Source organism: Puma concolor, chromosome B1, assembly GCF_028749965.1.
Source record: "Puma concolor isolate L17-30 chromosome B1, mPumCon1.1.hap2, whole genome shotgun sequence".
Classification (NCBI taxonomy): Eukaryota; Metazoa; Chordata; class Mammalia; order Carnivora; family Felidae; genus Puma; species Puma concolor.
In genome coordinates, this window is record NC_141670.1 from 15459252 (window position 1) to 15482583 (window position 23332).

General features: G+C 46.2%; 1 protein-coding gene across 7 annotated transcripts in view; it reads right to left on the reverse strand.

The window, feature by feature from the left end:
• The window catches only part of IRF2 (interferon regulatory factor 2), a 92663-nt gene that overhangs the window by 24365 nt on the left and 44966 nt on the right, over nt 1-23332 (reverse strand). For 5 of the 7 annotated variants that reach the window (XM_086703177.1, XM_025933125.2, XM_086703176.1 and 2 more), the window contains 4 exons: nt 19146-19241; nt 10578-10677; nt 8697-8873; nt 8328-8374 (listed from right to left, as the gene is read on the reverse strand). In XM_086703177.1, the coding sequence (XP_086559303.1) occupies nt 8328-8374; nt 8697-8873; nt 10578-10677; nt 19146-19232 (411 nt within the window). In that variant the 5' untranslated portion in view covers nt 19233-19241. Of the gene's footprint in view, nt 1-8327; nt 8375-8696; nt 8874-10577; nt 10678-19145; nt 19242-20935; nt 21301-22798; nt 22850-23332 lie in introns of those variants that run through there. The other 2 variants (XM_086703173.1, XM_086703178.1) reach the window with 2 other exon arrangements.

Here is a 23332-nt window from a genome sequence, read left to right on the forward strand (position 1 = left end):
CTCATTTAACCCTCTTCAAGCCTCTTCTAGGGCACTGTAGACAGCTGTAAGCTGAGGACAATAAGGGACCCATGTCCCAGGGATGATGTAAAGATTAAATGAGACAAATATGCCCCTAGCACTTAGCATCAAATAAATGCTTTCTATTATTCAAGATCACCAATACAACTGCTCGCGACTGCAATGACCTGTCCTTAAGTCCCGTCCCTCAACCCCACACTCCGACATCCAACAGGGGGGGAACGCACTATCCCTCCTGACAATGTGACCGTCTGGTGTTAATCCCCCACCTTCTGACGCCACCTGCCTCTCTCGCTGCTTTCTCGGCGGCCCCCTTTCCACATCTCCCTCCCTGGTCACGCCCCGCTATCCATTCTTCCGCAATTGCCCAAAAGGAACTATGTGCAGAACATCTTAAGGAACTAGGAAAGGAAGTGCTAATCTTTATGGCTCTCTTAGGTTGTCAAGTTATTTTTTACTCACTCTGCTTCTAGGTTGCTTATAAAAGTAATGAGGCAGCCAGACGTGCATAGATTTAAAGACCTAAATTATTCTGATCTCAGCTGAAGACCTCTCAAGTGCTTCGCATGATCTACAGTTTAATTAGTGGCAAGTGATACTTCTATCAACTTTACACTTGAGAAAACTATGACTCAGAGACTAAATTAATTTTCCAAGATCACACTACTTTTAGCCTAAGGAGATACAAGAACCGAACTCCGTCTTTGGTCACGCAACATGATCCTATTCCAGGAGCTTTCTGTCTTAATCAACCCTGCGCTAATCCCCACAGAGATTCAGACAGAAGTATTTTCAACACTGTGTTACTTTCCGCCCCATCCCTACCCTGTGTCCCGCGCTACGTCTCTAACGCAACAAACAGCACGCTCTTCCAACGGAGATGAGTCAGACTATTTCGAACATCCTACTTCAGGAATGCCCTGTTGCTTTTGAAATCTTCAGCGCAAACCACGTCGCTGGTATCATCACTCTGGAAGGACAGTAAGAGTACACTGTAGAGCGAGATGTAGCCAGCGCCTGTCCGGAAGGTCTCCACGCAGGGCGCAAAACAAAAGGATCTTCACTGTACTTAGTCAAACCTAAACTATATACTTTTAAAAAGGCGGGGGGCGGGGGGAGGCATCTGCGTGGCTCACTCAGTTAAGCCTCTCACTTCAGCTCAGTGATGTCACGATCTCATGGTCTGTGAGTTCAAGCCCTGCATCCGGCTCTGTGCTGACAGCTCAGAGCCCGGAACCTGCTTCAGATTCTGTGTCTCCCTCTCTCTCTCTCTGCCTTTCCCTGGCTCACGCTCTCTCGCTCTGTCTCGGAAATAAACAAACATTAACAAATTTTTTTTAAAAAGCAAAGAAGTCAAACTAAGCAAGGGGGTGCACAGTTCTCTATGGAACACGTGCATAGAGGTCTTTGTCCAGCATCTCCTGGTCCCATATGGTGCCCCATGCCTGCCCTGTCCCCTGCCTTGCTGTACCATCTCAGGACCAGATTAATCCTGAACCAGCCTCCTCTTTCAGTTCCCTTTCTTAGTTTAGAGATAGGCTGTCCTGTGAATCAGCTAGTTTTGGTTTCCAACCTGCCCCAAAGAAAATCAAAGATTAGGCTTAGGTTCAGACCCCTCCATGGTGCATTCACTCTGCCAAATATTTATGCCCAAGAACCTTTTTTCTCAGTATAGAATCTAAAGTTTGGTCTGCAGTTGAAAGGGATTTTAGGCAAAAGCAAACTGGCACAAGAGAGAATGCAAGGGCAGGGGCTGTCCTCTTTAGACCTCTAAAGTAACATATCTTTGGTTGGTCTCAAAAGCTGTACTTGCTGGAGGGGTTTGGGGATGGACCGAGTCAGAGGCCAGCAAGGGGCACTCAGCCCTCGGCTCCAAGCCAGTTCCATCTCATTCCTGTGCCACAGCCCCTTGTCCAGACATCCCTCTCCTCGAGGCCAAATACAATGGCCGTATGACCATTTCCATGGGCAATCCAGCCCCCTACTGCCAGAAATGCCCGAATTCATCTGTGCAAAGCCTGTCTCCTTGACGCCACATTGAAGGACATCTCTGGATCTCTCTACTAACTAAAATTTCAGGTTGATGGCTGGGCTCCATAAATGCCCACGGGACTCCACACTCCACACCATGAAGCCGCTAAGAGCAGGGACTCTAATAAACAGGTTGACGCCTCCCACGCAGTCCTACGACACCTTCCTTCCTTCCCTAGAACTAGGACTTCCCAAGAATTTCATTCTCTTCCTGCTCTCAACGCAACCTCCCTTTGACTTCTCTCCTTGGCTCCCTTTTCTCTTCGTCTTGTCCTTGGGTTTCTGCTTTCATCTCATACAGCTCCTCCTTGGAGAAGACATCTGTTGTCAAGGCCTCCAGTGTCGTTCTTGAGTACATGACCACACTCCTGCGCACCCACGCTTACCTGAGCTCTGGGGCCTGCTAGATCCGACTTTTCTATGTGACACTGGCTGCAGAGGGGTCTCTGTCATCTCAAATTCAACGCGTCCCAAGTTAAACTCACCCTCTTCTCCATAAAACATGCTCCACTCCCAACATTCCCTTCTGTCTTAATAAGGGAAGACAGACAGGACTGGACTCAGGGTCTGGACTCAGGGTCTCCTCTTTGATCCACTCCTGTCTTCACCCTCTACCTCCCGTCCAAACTCTCCTCCTCTCCGTTCCAACTGCCACCACCTTCATCTACACTTGCCCAGTGTGGTCTCCTCTCCTCCGTTCCTTCCTACTCCCAAATATCAACTCCATCGTGCTCTGATCTTACCCCAGGAGTTCAACCATGCCTTGTTGCACAACATCATCCAGAGAGGTTATTCAACCCCCCAGCCTTGGCACTGTGCTCTGAGCGGTACCCTCGAGAGCTATCAAGAGTGGGAGGAGGCACCTGGGGCAAGCCCTCTCCCCTGCTCCATCCAGGGCAGCTCTCATTACCTGTTCGAGTGGGTTGTCAGCCTGTGTTTTCACCTGATTAAGGTTTAAAAACTGAAGACCTCTTCCGACCAAGGAAGGGATCGCTCCAGGAGCAGCCTGCCAGGTGGTCTTCGGACAGTGACAAGGGAGCATGTTGTTTTTAATCCAGCTCAAGTCACCGTTAGAGCCAACAGCTCAGTTAGAAAGTTGTGCTAGGGGTGCCTGGGTGGCTCACTTGGTTAAGCATCCGACTCTCGGTCTTGGCTCAGGTCAGGATCTAACAACGGTTTGTGAGTTCGAGCCCAACATCGGGCTCCGTGCTGACAGCGAGGAGCCTGCTTGGGATTCTCCCTCTCCCTCTTGCTGCCCTCCCCCACTCGCTCTCTCTGTCTCTCTCACAAAAATAAGTAAATAAATTTAAAAAAATAAAGAAAGAAAGTTGTGCTAAAAACAGGGGCACCTAGGTGGCTCAGTCAGTTAAAGTGTCTGACTTCAGCTCAGCTCGTGATCTCGCGGTTCGTGAGTTCGAGCCCCGCGTCGGGCTCTGTGCTGACAGCTCAGAGCCTGGAGCCTGCTTCGGATTCTGCATCTCCTCTCTCTGCCCCTCCCTCACTTGCGCTGTGTCTCTCAAAATAAATAAACATTAGAAAAAATGTTTTTAATAAAAACCAAATACCTGCTTTTCTGTAACTTCTACCCAGAGGTCTGCAGTCAGAACTAATACAGACCAGGCCTGGTCTTGACCAAGTGGCTTTAGAGGAACCTCCTCAAATATAGTTCCCATCATAGCACCAATGCTTTGATCTGGAAGCACTTTACAGTTTCAAAGCATGTCTGTTTCATCTGCAAACAATCCAGTGAGGCAGGAAGTATTAATTTCTAATCCTCCTCACCCACAGTCTTTGTTTCCCACTGTTGCCTCACACAGACTCCTGCTCTAATTAAGCCAGTTTCCTGACTCATCCAGGGAAGACCAAACAGCAACTCTAACTTCCCGGCCTTCATTTGATGCTCCTGGTGCCAGGGATTAACGACCATTTTATTTGATCCCTGCCCCAAAGCCTGGCTCGGGTCCCACAGCTTCTGAAAGGCCAAGAGGCACCAGGTGTGGTGAAAGAGTGTGGGTTCCAAAGCTAGAGTGACCCGGATTCAAATCCCAGTTTCAAAAGCCGTGCTACCTTAGGGCAATTACTCACCCCCCTGTGCTTCCATTTCCTCATAACCTGCCCATCACAGGGAGAGCTCAATGACATAATAACTAGAGCTCAGAACTTGGTAGAACCTGGCTCTAAAATGTCAGCTACCACCCCTCTGTTTATCCACTTCTCTCCTTATTGATCTTGGCCTTGTGATGTTTTTGAAACGCATATACGCACTGAGGATGCACAACACAGTATTGCTCACTATTGTGTGTCTCAGTCTTACTTCCTTAGATGGTTACCTCCACTCAGGCAAGGCCTGGTTCCAGTAAAACATGGTCCACTGAGCTCAGAGCATACACATTCACAAAGAGAACATTGAGGAACATCGAGGCAGAGTTTCTGCACCTACTGCGTAGCCGATGGGCCTCAGTTTCCCAGTGTCAGGGAAGCTCCTGGCTGAGGGAACACAGAGCAAGGACAGAAACTGCCTGACCTACCCAAGAAAAATGCTGACACTTAGCCCACACGTTCGAAACATCATTTACTAGTTAAGACTTCAACTTGAACTCAATGAAGACGGGAAGGAGCCTGTCTCAATAGCAAATTCTCCTACCCGGTTACTAGACACAAGGCAAACTTTCTCTGTGCAAGAAACCTATCTGGCCTACCCAGGTGCACATTGCACAGGACACATTAACTCAGAGCTCAGGCACTGTGACAAAAGTAACATATTAACAGCTCAGTAAGGATAAAGCCCTTGAACTGTACGATTCCAGGCAACCTGGAGAGCTAACTTCAGAAACAATCTACACAAACGTTTCAGGAAACACACTGGCTTTGGCAGTCATGAGCCACAGAACTTGGGAAGGTTACTGGCCTTATCTATACTCTGCTGCTACACTGTGGGACAGGCGCAAGCAGATTTAAGTTCAAAAGGTAGGCTGTGCTTACAGCTGATGAATCGCCTGCCTTCTGCTGAAGGAACAAGGTCTGTCTGAGGGACAAGTCTCAGGTATTAGCCATACCGTCATCAGTGGAAGATTGCGCAATATGCACTTGGCTGGGATAGAACCTCACCTACACAGCTGCACGTAAGAGGAAAGCTCTTTCTCGCTCCCCTGGACCACTATGGCCACACCTCGCCTGGGGCCGTCCCTTCCACAACTGAGCGGCCATATGGAAGATACCGCCATTGCTGACGTGACTGAAGACGTCTTCTCTGATGAGAACAGCAAGGGTCATCAATTCTAAGAAGCGCATCTCCACAGCCCTAAAATAGGATTGCCTGGTAATCAATTGTGGGCCATGGTTTCACTGCAAGCAGTTTTTCTTGCTTGGACATACCTAAGATAATGGCGTATCATATAATCGCTGGCGTCTGTTTTTCGATGGAGTATGGTAGGTATGTTTGAGCAAGGTTTATTGAAAGTGAACATCTGTTACTCCCTTCTTATTGTCTATTAACAGAGATTTTGAAATTAAATCTGCGTTGCAATGTAAACCCCCCTGCTCCCACCTCACACCTTATATTTATTTGTGCATCTATTTAGTGATCAAATATGTATTAAGTATCTGTTCCCTACCAGGCACTGAGCTAGATGCTACAAAAACAGTGAAGATATGACAGTCATACCTAAGATGAAGCAAATTCTTCAAACTCACATATTTGTGGGGAAGTTCAACTTTTCTGACTCAACAACATTAATTAAAATGTAGGCCCTAAAAAAAAAAAAAAATCCAAACTCCGGGAAACTTAAAACTAATGACTAGGTTTTTTTCAACTGGAAGGAAAAATAAATTTTTTTAAAGTTGATGTTAAGGAAGATCTATATGTTAAAAAACACTTGTAAGACATACCCGCCAACCACAGTGTGTGAACTGTATACGGATTCTAATTCAAGTAAACAGACTGTACAAAAATTACATCATTTACAAAACAACTGGGAATCTGAACACTCACCAGATATTTGATGCGCTTGAGGAATTACTGTTAATTTTTCAGATGCAATAATGATACTGTGTTGATAACAATTTTTAAAGAGTGCCCATATTTAGAAAGTATATCCTGAAATAGTTATGGGGGGAAAATGATATGATGTGGATTTTGCTTCAGAATAGCGAGCTGAACCACATAAAATGGTTTTTGGGAATCAAAAATGGCTATCTATGGGGCACCGGGGTGGCTCAGTCGGTTGAGCATCCGACTTTAGCTCAGGTCGTGATCTCACCGTTCATGAGTTCGAGCTACATATCAGGTTCACTGCTGTCAGCACGGAGCCCACTCTGGATCCTCTGTCCCCCTTTCTCTCTGTCCCTCCCCCACTTGCACTCTCTCTTTCAAAAATAAACCTTTAAAAAACTGGTTGCCTGAAATCTGCAATTTCATATGGGATGGGGAGGAAAGCAATGGGGCCATGACTGAAATTAAAGGGCCATGAGCTGATTAATGTGGAAATTAGGGTGATGGTTGCAGAGTAAATTTTACTCAGTTGTCTCCTTCCTGTGTGCATAAACATTTTCTACAATACATAGTTAAAACTGGGGCACCTGGGTGGTTCAGTCAGTTAAGCTTCCAACTTCGGCTCAGGTCATGATCTTGCGGTCCGTGAGTTCAAGCCCCGTATCAGGCTCTGTGCTGACCTCTCAGAGCCTGGAGCCTGCTTCGGATTCTGCGTCTCCCTTGCTCTCTGCCCCTCCCCTGCTCATGCTCTGTCCGTCTCTCAAAAAATGAATTAAATGTAGGGGCGCCTGGGTGGCGCAGTCGGTTAAGCGTCCGACTTCAGCCAGGTCACGATCTCGCAGTCCGTGAGTTCGAGCCCCGCGTCAGGCTCTGGGCTGATGGCTCAGAGCCTGGAGCCTGTTTCCGATTCTGTGTCTCCCTCTCTCTCTGCCCCTCCCCCATTCATGCTCTGTCTCTCTCTGTCCCAAAAATAAATAAAAAAAAAAACCGTTGAAAAAAAAAATGAATTAAATGTTTAAAAAAAATTTTTTTAAGTTAAAACAAAATTAGGTCTTAGTACCACTCTGTATTCAAAATAAGTCATAAAGTAAAAATATTTAGAGTGAAACTGGAGGTTGCCTAACATACACTGCCTAAAATGTTTGTTTTCCACTGTGAATGGAAGGTGAGTATGTCCAACACTTTAACAGTTTATCTCAGCTTCCCCTCAAAGTCCATCTATCTTCACAAGATTAACTTTATAGCAGAAGTAAATTGTCTTGTTTTCTTGTTCTTTCTATTTTACTAACTGGCTTGCTTTTAAACATCGTGCTGTCTGGACACTCTGGATTTTTTCTTTGACAGTGATTCTGGGTTAGGAATCAGAATACTTGGCATCACCTTTAAGGTCAGTTCTAAATGACCATGTGACTTTGGCCACATGACCTACACAGCCTTTGGGCCCACGTCACTCTACTCCCTCTAGCCTCAGTTTCTCTACCTGCAAACGGAGTGCAGTGAACCCTAAGACAATCTTCTCTTCGATGGTCTATAGGCCTGGGAATGTAGTGTCTGCTCTTTGCTTGTCCACTGAAACTCATCCTCCATTTTCCGGGGACATCTGGCTCTTCTCTGGCTATTTAACAAGAGCTACGCAATCTAGGCACAAAGATCCTCAGGCCACAGGGGATTCCAGACTACACAGCCTACTGAAAAGCTCACACACACAAACACACCCCTATGGAAAACCCCTGGGAGTCCTGAGAAGTAGTTCTGGGCGGGGGGCGGTTGCAGAAAGAATCTCCTGAGAACCACACTAACAGGGTGTTCCAACGGGCCACTGTGCCCCCAACTTAACGGCCTGTCATGGAATATACACATAATGTATAGATGCTACATTTTAATATAAGTGTATAAAACTTAATATACATTACATATATTTAATAGCCTAAAAATATACTTCATGTGATCAGATAGTAGCTGGTTGCTGGAGCTCAGCTGAAACTAAGTGACCAGCTGGCAACAGTCTTGGGGACCAGATGGAGGCTGGAGTCCAGCTCAGTGTGAATTTGTGACTTCATTCATAAACTGCTCAGTGGAATTGCATTAAGCAGGGGATATGCGTGCTGGAGTCTACACGAGGGGACATGCCAAAGAGGATACATGAAAAGCACATAAAACACGACAGCCAAAGAAGAAAGGTTAAATACTTCACAGAGATCCCATGACTTGTTTTCATGAGACAGAATAGGAATCATTAATACGGTCACAACTTTGGCTTTCTCTCTGAACAACCAAAGATTACCTTGATGTGCTTCACTCTGTCTTCTTTTTCTGTCTTTGGTTTCTTTCCTGTGGCAACAAATAGAATAGTTTTGAATTAACTCGTGAAGAACGTACAGAGAAGACATTTCCCCTCAATTCTTTCTGAAACTCTCACTGAACCTGTACATGTTTTAATCTATACGTGGTGAAAATTCCAAATGTTTCTTTGACTGTCTTTGGTGACCGGACGGTCACTTTCCCCAGCCAGGTAAAGGCAGGACCATCATCCACAGTGTGAACTACTGTTCCATCCTTGGAGTGACTACGGATGTGGAAATAACGAAATCACAAGGGTACTACAATATATACTCAGTGATCACGGTTTTCATCAGTAAATTTCTTTATCTACCTTTCTTAGAAGGTCTTTCAGATAACGGCAACATCCGGTATACTCTGAAGGCATTGTTTCCTTTCTTTATACTTTTATCCTTGACTTCTTCAATGTCAGGCAAGGAGTTCATGGCACATCGAAAATTCGCCTTCCATGTTTTTGGATCAGGTTTATCTACTCCTGGTTGATGCTTTCCTAACAAAAGAGCCAAAAGAATGAAGGTTAAGAAAAAGAGGGGAAGGGGTGCCTGGGTGACTCAGTCGGTTGAGCGCCCGACTTCAGCTCAGGTCATGATCTCATGGTTTGTGAGTTCGAGCCCCGCGTCGGGTTCTGTGCGGACAGCGCAGAGCCTGGAGCCTGCTAAGGATTCTGTCTCTGTCTCTCTGCCCTCCCCACCCCTCTCAAAAATAAATATTAAAAAAAATTATTAAAAAAAAAGAAAAAGAGGGGGAAAATATAGAGTAAAAATGCCTGGAAACACAGGAATGCTGGCTAGGTAGTGCAGAGAACCCTTTTAATTCCAGGCTCTACTTACAGCAGCCAACCATCCTAGTTTGCCTGGGACTGGGACTGAATTCCTGGGATGTGAGAATTCTTGTTTTAAAATCTGGACAGTTCTGGGAAAACTGGGACAAACTGCTCACTCTGGCTCTACCAAACAGCTTGAGAAAACCCTCATAACGGTAGAACAAAGGAGAATCAAGGTACGTAACAGAGAAGGCTGGAAGGCCAGGAGGCCAACAAACCCAGATAACTGGAGTGTCTCTTTTTCATCTGACTCAAATATTAATCAGAAAGCCAATTCCTGTAAATAGCTCCCTACTGAAATTTTGTTATAAAATGTCCAACTCTTGATTTCGGCCCAGGTCACGATCTCATGGTTCATGGGACTGAGCCCCACGTCGGGCTCTGTTCTGAAAGCATGGAGTCTGCTTGGGATTCTCTCTCTCCCTCCCTCCCTTCCTCCCTCCCTCCCTCTCTCTCTCTCTATGCCCTTTCCTCGCTCTTTCTCTCTCACAATAAATAAATAAACTTTAATAAATAAATATATCCTTGACTACCCTTTGGACAGATAAATCCAACTCAAGCTTACCTGCCAGAACAAATAAGTTCTATATTCCCCTGGTGCACACCTAGTGAGCCATAGTCAGAATCCCACATTTACAGGAAATTTAAGGACTAAGTTTCCCCAGCACAGGCACAGCATCACTTCTGAATGATGAAGTGTGTACCCCACGTGTCCTGGATGTGCCTGGGGACACGTCACCAGCTTTTCAGAGCTATCTTCACGAAGCCATAAGCCATATATGTACAGTGAGAAAAAAAACACAAAACGATGGTTAACACTGTATTACTGTAAAATCGAGATTTGCTAAGAGAATAGAATGTCAATGTTCTCACCAAAAACAAAAATTAAAGGTAAATATGAGAAGTGATGGGTGGGTTCATTAATTTGATGGGGGGGAAATCCTTTCACAGTGCATACATCAAATCATCACATTGTACGCCTTAAATGTCTCACAATTTTATTTGTCAATCTATACCTCAATTTAAGAAAAACGGGGTGCCTGGGTGGCTCAGTCGGTTAAGTGTCCGACTCTGGCTCAGGTCATGACCTCACAGTTTGGGAGTTCGAGCCCCGCGTCAGGCTCTGTGCTGACAGCCGGGAGCCTGGAGCCTGCTTCAGATTCTGTGTCTCCCTCTCTCTCTGACCCTCCCCCACGCATACTCTGTCTCTGTCTGTCTCTCTCTCGAGAATAAATAAAAAGAAAGAAAGAAAGAAAGAAAGAAAGAAAGAAAGAAAGAAAGAAAGAAAGGAAGAAAGAAAGAAAAAGAAGACATGTAAGCAACAACCGACAACAGCATCTGCCTCTAGAGATGATGCGGGGCGTTTGCTACCTGTGTGGATGGCCCAGTTTCTAAAGAGTGGTGCATCTTTTTCCACATCCCACCCATGTCTAGCCGCATGCATCCAAGGGATCTGGAAAATCTTCTTTTCCTGAAAAACAAAAGCAAAAAAGCAACTGCAACCACGGGGTTCAGGCCACCTTTGCGGGAGGTTTGTAAGTCCTGGCTAGTAAGATTCTCTACTAAGTGTCACTGGGTTTGCTAAGTGTCTGCAGTAAAATCCACTAGTAAACGCACCTCCCCACTGGGCCCCAAATCTTGATGGCCTAATCGGGAAAGATTCAGAGTCATGTGGAGTCTGGCAGCATAGGAATGTACTCCAAGGTCAACGTGATGATCTGGGGATATGACAATGCGTTCTGTTACCTGCGTCATTTTTCCTTAAAGGACCACATATAACTGGTCACTGACTGCAACTTCTAATGCTTATTATTACCATTGGTTTCCATCATTTGCCAAAGAGGAACTCTGGTTGCCTTAGGCAAATTAAAAAGTAGGCAACTTTCCAAAATGACACCCATTTGTGTTGCTAAAAGGGAAATCAGGGTTATCTGGGGTCACTGGCACAGAGACTAACTACCTCAATCTACTTGTGCAGCCAACAGAAATTGAAGATGTGGTCTAATGTCCTAACCCCTAAGTGTCTACTGCCCTGCATGGAACATCAAGATGTACAAACAAAGACGTATTGAGTGTGCAGAGATGATACTACTTTTCTGGAGAAGTCTCTCAGTGCAATTCTCACAGTAGACCCCTTCCACCTCTCTTACAGCCCGAGAGGCAACTCAGAATAGCTGGAATCAACCCTGGCAAACACAGGATTAGAAACCAGAGCTTTGGAAACAAAGCCATGCCCGTGACTGGACAGGATCAGCAATTATTGTGTTCCCATGGCACTTTACATCTGACTGTCCACGTGTTCCCATGGTCTCAGTTTTGTTCTCTGTGAGAACCTACGGAGCTCCACATGTTATTATTTCTCTTTCACAGTTGAGGAAACTGAGGAACAGAATTACATTCTATAGCCAAGGAAATTACTGTAGTGTCTGAATTCAAAACCACGTCACGTGATCCCACCATCACTTAATCACATCACACATTGTCTCCCAGTGGTCAGATTCAGATTTCCAATCCTATGACGCATCTGTTGTCTTGGATTCTGTGCAAACAAAGCCCAGGAAAACTATATTTTTTGAAGCCCTAAAGGTAGTTCTGGTAGTTTCTAGGTATGGAGATCCTTGCATAATACACTGGGGAAGGGAAGAAGATGTCAGTAGGGATTTTCCACCACCTTGGTTTCATACAACGAAAGACAGAAAGGGTCCCAACTGACCCAAAAGGGACTCAGTGCCGCTCTATAGAGCCAATCACAAAGCCTGAACTAAAAATATTTCAGAACATTTGAGAGTTCCCCAAAACCTGTTAAAATTAAAAAGAACTGAAAGTCAGAGGCTTTTCATAAACCCCTCCTTGTTCATTCTGTATCATCCACTGAGATTGCATGGTTTCAGGTTAGCTGTCTCCAAAGGGCAGTGATGAGCAAAGGTCTGAGTGAAATTTTATTTTTTAATGTAGATGAAAATCAGAGGGCAAAATCATTTTAATGTCATTTTTGATGTTCACATGAAAATGGAAAAAAAAAAAGGAAAAGAAATTTATTTCAGTGAAACAACTACTCCTCAAGAGAACAACCAGGATCCAAAGGCTTATGCTTAAAGACCTAAACCCTTCATGGAATTTGCTGTTGCACCTTTCTGTAGGTCCAAGGAGTTCTGGAGGTCAGTCACCCAAGCTGAAATCTATCTCATTAAGCACAAAGGATTCTGGTATATAGATCTTCTCAAGCATTTGTGTCCATGCAGGCGCGCGTGCGCGCGCGCACACACACACACACACACACACACACACACACACACACACCCTACCAAACCTAGTACCACAGAAATTATGCCCAAATCACAAAACCACAAACATAATGACTAAACCTAGCAATTATCCACCATGGATCCCTAGATCCTCTTTAATAGGCAAAGAGTCTGAATGGACCTTTGTTGAAAGCAGATAAATAACATGGCCAATAAGCACCCCTAGCATCACCAATCATTAGGCCAATGCAAATCAAAACAACAATGAGATACCACTTCCTACCCCAGGATGGCTAGATAAAATAAAAAAACAAGTAGTAAGTTATTGGTAAGGATGTGGAGAAACTGGAACCCTCACACATTGCTGGTGGGAATGTCAAATAGGGTAGACACAGTAGAAATCAGTTTGGCTAGTCCTCAAAAAGTTAAACACAGAGTTCTCACATGACCCAGTAATTTCACTCAAAAAAATCACAAACCAGTGTTCAAACAAATATTTATACATGAATGTTCAAAACAGTGCTACTCACAACAGCCAAATGTCCATCAACTGATAAATGGATAAAGAAAATATTGTACATGCATTAAATGGAATATTATTCAGCCACAAAAAGGAATGTACTATTGACACAAGCTACAACATGAATGAACCTTGAACATTACATTAAGTGAAAGAAGCCTTCTACAAAAGGCCACCTATTGAATGGCTCCATTTATATGAAATGACCAGAAAAGGCGAATCCAAAGAGACAGAAAGCAGACTAGTTGATGCCTTGCACAAGGAAAGGATTTGCAGTGCCTTGCAATGGAAAGTGACTGCTTAACGGGCACAGTGTCGTTCTCTTGGGGTGATGAAAATTCTGGAGTTGTAGTGGCGATGGTTGCGTAACATTGTGAGTATACTTAATGCCACTGAATTGTACATTTTAAAATGGTTAAAGTCGTAAATTAAAAAAAAATACATGTAACTTTTTAAAAGTGTATTTATTCACTTTGAGATAGAGTGTGAGTGGAGGAGGGACAGAGAGAAAGGGAGAGAGAATCCTAAGCAGGCTCTATGCTGTCAGCACAGAGCCCAACGAGGAGCTTGATCTCACAAACCATGAGATCATGACCTGAGTTGAGATCAAGAGTTGGACACTTACCCAGCTAAGCCACCCAGGTATCCCCAAAAAACTACATGTCACTTTTAACTACTTTTTCCTGTTGCAAAAAATAAACAACTAATAAACATATCACATATATCTTTTTTTTTTAAGACTATGTTAAAAGATAAAGAAGCGGAGACTCATTTTAAAACTGGAAGAGATTCTGGGGGCACCTGGGTGGCTCAGTCAGTTGAGCACCCGACTTCGCCTCAGATCATGATCTCGTGGCTTGTAAGTTTGAGCCCCGCGTTGGGCTCTGTGCTGACATCTCAGAACCTGGAGCCTGCTTTGGATTCTGTTTCTCCCTCTCTCTCTGCCCCTCTCCCACTCATACTCGCTCTCTCTCTTTCTCAAAAATAAAAACATTAAAAAAAAAATGTAATGCACTGGAAGAGATTCTGACGAGTAAACATTCTGGTCATAGATCTTTATTTCCCAAAAGGTGATAATGACATTGCTCCATGTCTGTGTAGACTCTGGGACATCAGTACTTGCTATGAGAAGCCCTGAGTGTCCCCTCCACATAGGATGTGCCTACCATGTATGGAAGGATGGCATGTTACAGACTCTACCAGTGCTTATACAGAGAGAGGACTCTGCCTACCTACCTGAGGCCAAGAGAGAGAAGCACTGCTTGAACTGAGAAGAACATTTAAGATTATCTTGAGTAATGCAGAACAAACATACCTTGGCCCCAAGTGGAAACTAGCTCGTTTAACTTCCTCTGCTTCTTCTCTCCTCCACTGTCTATAAGATGTTCCAATCTACTCTGCTATTTTTGTTTGGACTCCTTACCTTGATCTGAGGTGGACTGATATTTATTTATTTATTTATTTTTTTTTTTTTTTCAACGTTTATTTATTTTTGGGACAGAGAGAGACAGAGCATGAGCGGGGGAGGGACAGAGAGAGAGGGAGACACAGAATCGGAAACAGGCTCCAGGCTCTGAGCCATCGGCCCAGAGCCCGACGCGGGGCTCGAACTCACGGACCGCGAGATCGTGACCTGGCTGAAGTCGGACGCTTAACCGACTGCGCCACCCAGGCGCCCCTGGACTAATATTTATATAAACACAAGCCTGCTTGTGAATGAAAGGAAAAGGTCTGAAACTACCTAGGGACACCATACGCTCGGAGAGTGGCCTTGGCCCTGGGGTCCAGGTAGGTCTCCCACATGAAATGAGAACTCCAAGAACCATAGTGGGAATCAATCAGAGCTACAAAGCAAACAACGAGCCTGGATGTGGCTGCCTCCTTCCCTCCTCCAAAAATGGCCCAGAGAAACCACAAACAAGCGTTTGGACCTATCCAGAAATGACCTGGTCTCTTCCACAAGTCAATGGCAAAAAGGGAAAAAAAGGAGGAGCTACCGTTCATTATCATGACAATCAGAAGACACTTCGAATCAGACCAACCAAACACAACCTGTGAGCCTTCTCTGGATTCTGACTGAACAAATCAACTGTAGAAACACATTTTGGGAATAGTCGAGGCATTTCGGATATGGACGGTGCAGTGATGATGTTAAAAAATTACGATTAATTATGATTTATTTATGGTTACACAATTGATAACGGTATGGTGAACATATAGAAAATGGTTTTAAGTCTTATACATGTATGCTGTCAGAGAGTTGCTTTCAAATACCACACACACACAAATTTTTTAAACGTTAACAATTGTTGGGGCATCTGGATGGCTCAGTTGGTTGAGAGCCTGACTTCGGCTCAGGTCATGATCTCGCGGTTCATGAGTTTGAGCCCCACATCAGGTTGCTGTCAGCCAGCTGTCAGCGTGCAGCCTGCTTCGATCTTCTGCCTCCCCCTCTCTCTCTGCCCTCCCTGCTCGCGCTCGCTCTCTCAAAAATAAATAAAACATTTTTAACAAATGTTAATAATGGTTACATCTAGAGGCAAGTTTTAAAACTACACGGGATTTTGCTACACTCTTCTCTCTAGCCATTATACCATTTAAACCTACTGTGTATGTGTGCAAATGCTCCTAATAAAAAGTAACGGGCCCTGGGGTGCCTGGGTGGCTCAGTCGGCCCTGGGATGCCTGGGTGGCTCAGTCCGTTGAGTGTCCCACTCTTAATTTCAGCTCAGGTCATGATCCCAGGGTTGTGGGATCGAGCCCCCCAGAGGGCTCCATGCTGACTATGGAGCCTACTTAAGATTCTCTCTTTTCCTCTGCCCCTCCCCCTCCTCTTTCTACACAAATATTAAAAAAAGTAACAGGCGGGAGGGAGGCCCAGCACACAGCCAGCGAGCAGTAACAACCGAGACCTCCCTGGCCTGCCCTCCAGGGCCTTCCAGCACGGGGTACGCCCCCATCAACGCCAACACATTCTGAACAACGCAGCTAAGGCCTAAGTGAGTAACAGAGCCCCACGGACAGGGCCGTTTTCTAAGAGTCCCCACCAGTCTTCAGCAGGAGAAGAGATTTTACGATGACCTCAAGCCACAGAACGCAAGCAGGAATTTCAGGCAGAATGCTTGTGAAGAAGGAAAGAACAGCAAGGTCTCAAATATTCAGGTGGGCAGACTAATGCCAAAGCCTAAGTTAGCAGAAACCTAGATAAAGATGCCCCGAGGAGGTGGAGGTACGGAGAGAAAAGGTCCTGATGCCACCCGAGGTGCACAGTGCCGGTGCCAGACTGAGCACACAGACAACCTTGCAGATGCTCTGCCCAGGCAGGTGGGCGGCCCGAATGACCCGTCCCCAGGGCGCACGCGGCCTCCTGTGCCTCAGAGGCCTCACTGCGGCAGCCACGGCCGCTCAGGCGGAGGGCCAGCAGGGGGGCCAGACGAGGCGGAGGCGGCCGAGGGGTCTCCTTTCCCCGCTCCGCCAGGGAAGAGCACTCACAAGCCAGGAGCCAGCTGAGCGGAGCTCAACGAGGAGGGCCACCTGACAGGGGTGGAGCGTTCGCTGCACAGAGAAGAATCCATTTCCTTTGCGGTCCTCTCTCAGGAAAATCACGGACGAAGTAGATGGAAGAAAAGGTGTCGCGGTGGAGTCCCAGTGAGGAAGCAGTCCCAAGAGGGTGGATTTGCTTCTCACAGGCTGTCCCCAAACTGCCATAGACGGGGCAGCGTATAGCCCAGGACCGTGCTGGAGGCCGGAAACCCAGAGCCAAGAGGTCAGCAGGGTCGCATCTCCTTCAGAGGCTGTAAGGACAGTCCTCCCTTGACACGTCCAGCTTCGGGTGGGGTCAGGCGCTCCTTGGCTTAGTGGATCCGTCTCTCCAATCTCTGCCTCTGTCTTCACTCCGTCTTCTGCTCTGTGTGGGTCTTCTCCTCTCCGCCTCTTCTATAGACACTTGTCACCGCATTGGCCCAGCTGGATCTCATCTTGAGATCTTTAACTTTTCCCAAAGACCCTTTCTTTCAGCAAGGACACATCCACAGGTTCCGGGGGTAAGGAAGTAGATATATGGTTTGCAGGGGGGTGGGGGCACAATTCAGCCCTACTAAAAAGACAGTTCACTGCACCATATCAAGTGCCTACTCATACAGGGGACGCAACGACATGTGAAGTTTGCCACTGCATCAAGCCAGCCAAACTGGTGGATATATTTTTGTACGAGAAAAAAAAAAAAGTTACTTCTCTTCAGAAAGCAGAAATCAGGAACTTCTGTGTTAATTTCGCACTCTGATCAATATAGGCAAAGTTACCTTGTTCTTTAAAACATACTCCTACCAGGGTGCCGGGGTGGTTCCGTTGAGTAAGCCTCCAACTTCCGCTCAAGTCATGATCTCACAGCTCGTGAGTCTGAGCCCTACGTCGGGCTCTGTGCTGACAGCTCAGAGCCCGGAGGCTGCTTTGGATTCTGTGTCTCCCTCTCTCTCTGTGCCTCCACTACCAGCTCTCTGTCTCTGTCTCTGTCTCTCTCAAAGATGAATGAACATTAAAAACAAATTTTTTTAATATAATCCTACTTAATGACTCTGCACCTTGGCTTCCTGGTCTGTAAAATGGAAAACCTAACAGCATCTACCCCATTGTGGGGATTACGTGAGCTCATGCACGTATCTTGCTTAAAGGAGTAGCTGTTGTTACTATTGTTATTGAGTACCCCACATTTCTTCAACTCCCCTCTCCTTATAATTCCACTTGTGCCCCTGCTGACCACGGAGGCCAAGGCCCAACCTGATTTATTTGGAGCAGGCTAATTACAAAACCCCTCCAGGATACAAATCTAAAACGCTAGAGATACAGCAAGCCTAGAAAAACATTTTATTTGCCATGCGACGTTAAGATACACGACAGCTCCCATGAAGTGGACATATGGTTTACTTAAGCGATTTCTATTTACTTTTTACCCCACCTTGTTTCAGAAAGGACCCACTGAAACCGATGCGCTCAAATACAATACATTTAAAATAAGGGAACCAAAAAAGTGGATGAGGAAAAAAGAAGTAAGGCTTGACAGCTATCTGAAAAGCAAAGATGAAGCCAGGAGTGATCTTAGTCAACACAATCATGCTGTAGTATCCTGCACACTTGTGAGAAGAGGGCCACAATCAGGCTCTAAGCACTCAACCATGCGATAAAAGATGAAGCCTAACCAGCTGAATTATTCATTGGGTCCTTAAGATTAAAATGAGTGGGGAGGCAGAAGAGAAAAAGGAAATTTACTCAGAAGAACTGAGATATTCCTGGTAGGGGGAGAGAAACTTCTCTCTTGGGCCCTCTGAAAGACAGCGTGATATGTTAGATGCTTTTCTAGCTGGTAACTATATATTTTCAGGTGTTCTTTATTTTGACATCCGCTCTCTTCCTGATTCACTCCCAACAGGTAGGATCAATTAGATGGAGAGTTTGGGGTTGATAAAGTCAGAGAGTATTTATGTATATGTGTGGGTTGTAAACGACAGACTACTTTTTTAGGACAAGTAGGCACACGGTGTTTCACAATAAAAAGAAAAGACAGGGGCACTTGGGTGACTCAGCTGGTTAAGTGTCCGACTCTTGGTTTCGGCTCAGGTCGTGATCTTGCTGCCTCGTAGGTCAGAGCCCCACATCGGGCTCTGTGCTGGCAGTGCAGGGCCAGTTTGGGATTCTCTCTCTCTTGCCCTTTCTCTCTGCCCCTCCCCCACTCATACTGTCTCTGTCTCTCAAACAATAAATAAATAAACTTAAAAAAAGAAAAGAAAGAGATGTTCTTAAAGACAAAACCAAAAGTCTTCTCCATAGAGAATACTGAGAAGAAAGCCAATATGCTCCATTCCCAATGTAAAACCCAAGAATTTCCATGTCCTCTGATCCTAGAAAGCCAGGAGAAGCCAGAGAAAAATTCAGAGAAGGAAGAGGGTAAGAATCATTAAAGAAAAACACAGATCATTTTGGGTGGGTTGGTTTTGTAATTAACAAGCATCAGATTCTGAATACAAGGAATACAATTTTACTTTCTGGCAGTCTATATGTATGTGGTTTTAGTAAGGACCCCCTCCTCCTCCTCTTCCTCCTCCTCCTCTCTCTCTGTCTCTCTGTCTCTCTCTCTCTCTCTCACACACACACACACACACAAGCACCCAACACACTTACCTTGTTAAGCCACTTCAGCCCCGGTATTGTATTTGAATTTATCTGTTCCTCCAGCCATGGGCGCATTCGCATCCTTTCCACGGGCATGGTACCCTTCTGCAAAGAGAAGCACAGTCATTAGGCAATTCTGCCACTGCCTGCCATGTCTGCACTAGAAAGTTCTAGACCCCTGCCTGACCGTCCTCCACGATCCCCCTCCTTTGCCCAAAACCACACAGCTGATGTGTACATGGGGACTGGAGGGCTAGGGCGGGCACTGGGGGCTCTGCATCGAGCCCACCTGCCCACCCTGGGCACGCTTACTCCGCAGGAGCCGGCTCAGTGGGTCAGTGGTTTGAGCCAGGCCTGCTCTTGGCGGAGACGGTTCCAGGGACGTAGGACGCCTGGGCTGGCAGAAATTCTGCGGGCTCAAAGGCCCGGACAGCCCTGAGTGACCTGGCCTAACGCAAGGTCTTAAGCCCCCCGCCCCAACCTGGCCGTGTTTATAGCAGACGCCTTCCGTGTATTACCAGGCCGGTAATGGGAGGACCGGTATCTTACAAATACCTCTGGGCATTATCCTTCTAAGAGCCCACGATGGACAGGGCAAAACAGTTGTGGGTAAGAGTTCTTAGAACCAATTCATTGCTTCTGGGAATCTGGGCTGCCAAAATGCTTTGAACCCCCGATCTTTGCACTTTAAAGCCTAAAAGAATCAGTTCACTTGGCTCCAAGGTCTTTCACCAGCGAGCTCTCCCGTTCGGACATATCCTGTCGGCTTCCAGGGCACAGCAGCATCTTGCTCTGGCTTCAGCTCTGCGCTGACTAATGCATTCTCTTGCCCCCTCCCTCATCGGTCTTCCTTTACAAGTGTGCACGGCACCCCACCCCCCCTGCCCTGAGACCACCCTCCCCTTCCCTCTGCAAACAGCTGCATGGTCTCAACGCGGTTCCTCTACCAGCCCACATAAGGCCTCTCTCCCCTCCTTCCAGATACCTTTCTAGATACTCTTTCTTCCCTTGCCCACTTAAAACATACAGAGTGGAATCACCAACAAAGTACTGCCTGTCACTCCTTCACCCTGTTTGCACACCAATCTAAATTTGAGATGGGATTCAAAAGCAAAGAGGAGGCCAACTCAAGCCCCCACTCTATAAAGCTTCACGGGCAGTGTGACATTATCCTCTTTTCAACCCTTCGTCGCATCTTCCTTCTTTTACTCATTTCCTCCTCCAAAAACGAGCTCTGAAAATTCTACCGAGATGAATTTGCATTGAGATGGGCGAAGTTTCAGTTACACTCTCTTGCAGCTTGCTGAGGACTTCTCTCCTCTGTGCCTCCCCCAGCTCATGCCAGAGTGCAAGCATCACCACGTGAACCAGGTGGGACCGCGTCCTTGGCCTCTCGAGCCTAATTACATTCTAGAACCTGCATTTCCCTTGCACATCTCTCCCAGTTCAGATGCACTCACAGTTGCAGATGCCTCGGGCTCTGCTCTCTCAACACACCATGCTCTCTGCTCCTCCCTCCCCGGCCTTGTCCATCCTGACCCAGCCTCCAAGACCCTTCTGCCCTCCTCCTCCATGGGCCTCCCCGAACCACTCCAGCCTGAATAAATCCCTCCCCTCCCGGACTTCCCCAACAGTCACTGATCTTACGCTGCTGCTCGTTTGAGAATCAAACATTGCTTTAGGGCGGCTCTCTGCTGTCTTTATTCTTATCCAACTCTTACCTTAACTATAAACTTTCCCACTGCATACCCGCCCTCTCCCTGACCAACCCGTAAGCTCTTTGAGAGGAGGAATTCTACCTCTCATAGGTCTTTTATATTCCTACAAAGCCTGAACGCTGCCTTCCACGCAGGAGATATTCAAACAAGATCCAGGCCAGCTCGAAAGGTGTGCCAGGCTGGGCTGCCATCGCAGATTGGCCCCCATCCGCTCCCGTGGAGGCTCTGGGCCACTCTTTGAGACACGTAAGAGGAGCCTCAGGGACAGGCCCAAAGGAGCTCCCAACACAGCGGTTCTTAATGGCCCTGAAGTCACTCCACTCGCTTTCATTCATCCACCCACTCAGAGACATTTATTGAGAACGATACTCCAGGAACAGGAAAAGGTAAGACATCCTCTAGCATCTAGGAACTCCCAGCCGAACAGGAAACAGGTAAGAAGACATTTCCATACCAAATGAAGAGTCCTGGGTACAGAATGATACTAGGAAGCAGTCAGCAAGAGAGAGGGTGCCAGACACAGGCCGGTCCCGCGGGGCCTAGAAAACCATGCCTGGGCCTGTGGCCATCATCCCAAGACTGAAGGGGAAACTGGAGACTGATGCAGATAAATGCCATGATCCATTTTGTTAACAGGAAAGGTAAGAGTGGATTACAGAATCCAGACCAGCGCTCACCAGCCTTAATGTGCACACAAATCTTCATTTGGAAGATGAAGCCCTGTGAGTCTATGTTTCTTTTTTTAAGTTTATTTATTTATGCTGAGAGAGAGAGAGAGAGAGAGCAGGGGAGGGGCAGACAGAGAGGGAGACAGAGAATCCCTAGCAGGCTCTGTGCTGTCAGCACACAGAGCCCGACGCAGCACTTAAACTCATGAACCGTGAGATCGTGACCTGAGCCATGATCAAGAGTCGGACACTTAACTGACTGAACCACCCAGGCACCCATGATTCCATTTTTCTAATAAACTCTTGGGTCCTGGAACCAGACTCGAAGGAGCAAGGCTCTAGATTGCCTTTTACTTTTAATTATCAGCCACCTGCTCTTCTGTGACTTCCTGCACAGTCTGGTCATTCTGGCAGGCAGACCTCCTCCACCGGTCTTAGCGTCTCAGGTTCTGGTTCATCCCTTATTCATTCACATTCTGCACCTTTCTAACAAACCTCACGCTATTACTTACCGAGCCAAAATGCTATGGAAATTACACATGTAAAACATTTTCTAAATCTTTAATCAGGACTGTCATTAATCATAAGCAGGTCTGTAGGAAAAGCAAACACATGCAAGTATTGCCTTATCAGAGTAGGACAAACTCTGTTACAAAGGGCTTCACTTGGGCCGCCTGGGTGGCTCAGTCGGTTAAGCATCCGACTTCAGCTCAGGTCACGATCTCCCAGTTTGCGAGTTCGAGCCCCACATCGGGCTCTGGGCGGACGGCTCAGAGCCTGGAGCCTGCTTCGGATTCTGTGCCTCCCTCTCTCTCTGCCCCTCTCACACTCTCTTAAAAAAATAAATAAATAAACATTAAAAAAAATTTTTAAAGGGTTCACTTATTTCAGTTTCTATGTTTTGTTATGTTTTAAACAGCTAGGACATCCCTGATGTTAAACAAGAAAAACCTGATCCTTTTATCTGAAGATACTTCCTCTATTTATACTTGATTTTATAGCCCGGCCCCACTTCCCCCACTAAAAAAGTAATGAATTACCAGTGGTGTTGCCACATGACACGGAAGAAAACAGGTGTTATTGACACAGATTTCCCATGACGATCAGAAGTTGAGTGTGCACCCTGACTTCTGTGAAAGAAGCAAAAGTAGAATTCTCTTCTGGGCTTAGCCCCAGAAACTCATCATTTAGTGTGAACTAAAAATAAATTATACTTCTAGAGATTAAAAGGCAGTCACAGAGGGTCAGAGACTGAATACGGAGAAAAGATGCTTACTCGGCATGTATTTTCCAGCTTCTGTCCAGGAAATTCACAGTGACAGACTGGTCTTCCTTCTGTAAGGCAAGTTTCCTGTAGGCACCAGTTCCCATGGCCCATATGAAACTCTAACAGAGTTGAGGAAGGCACAGGACTGGTTAGAAAAGACACAGAGGGGCTATTTTTGTCAAGAAAACCAAAGTATGCCAGAAATCAACACACTTGTGTTCCAGTCCTGACTTTGCCATTGTTAGCGGGTGCCCTTGCACTAGTCACTCAAACCCTCCGGTCCACACTTCGATCATCTAGGAAAATGAAGAGGTTTCAAAAAGATAATATGCCAAGTTATCCATGACTCCAGGAATCCTTTTGTAACATGAAGGCTCATCATCTGATGTATCTTTTTTTGGTAAGCTTCTATCTATTCTTGTACACTGGGTTGTTTTTAAAAGTGAAATGCTGGGGTGCCTGGGTGGCTCAGTCGGTTGAACGTCCGACTTTGGCTCAGGTCACGATCTCGCAGTTGGCGAGTTTGAGCCCCTCGCCAGGCTC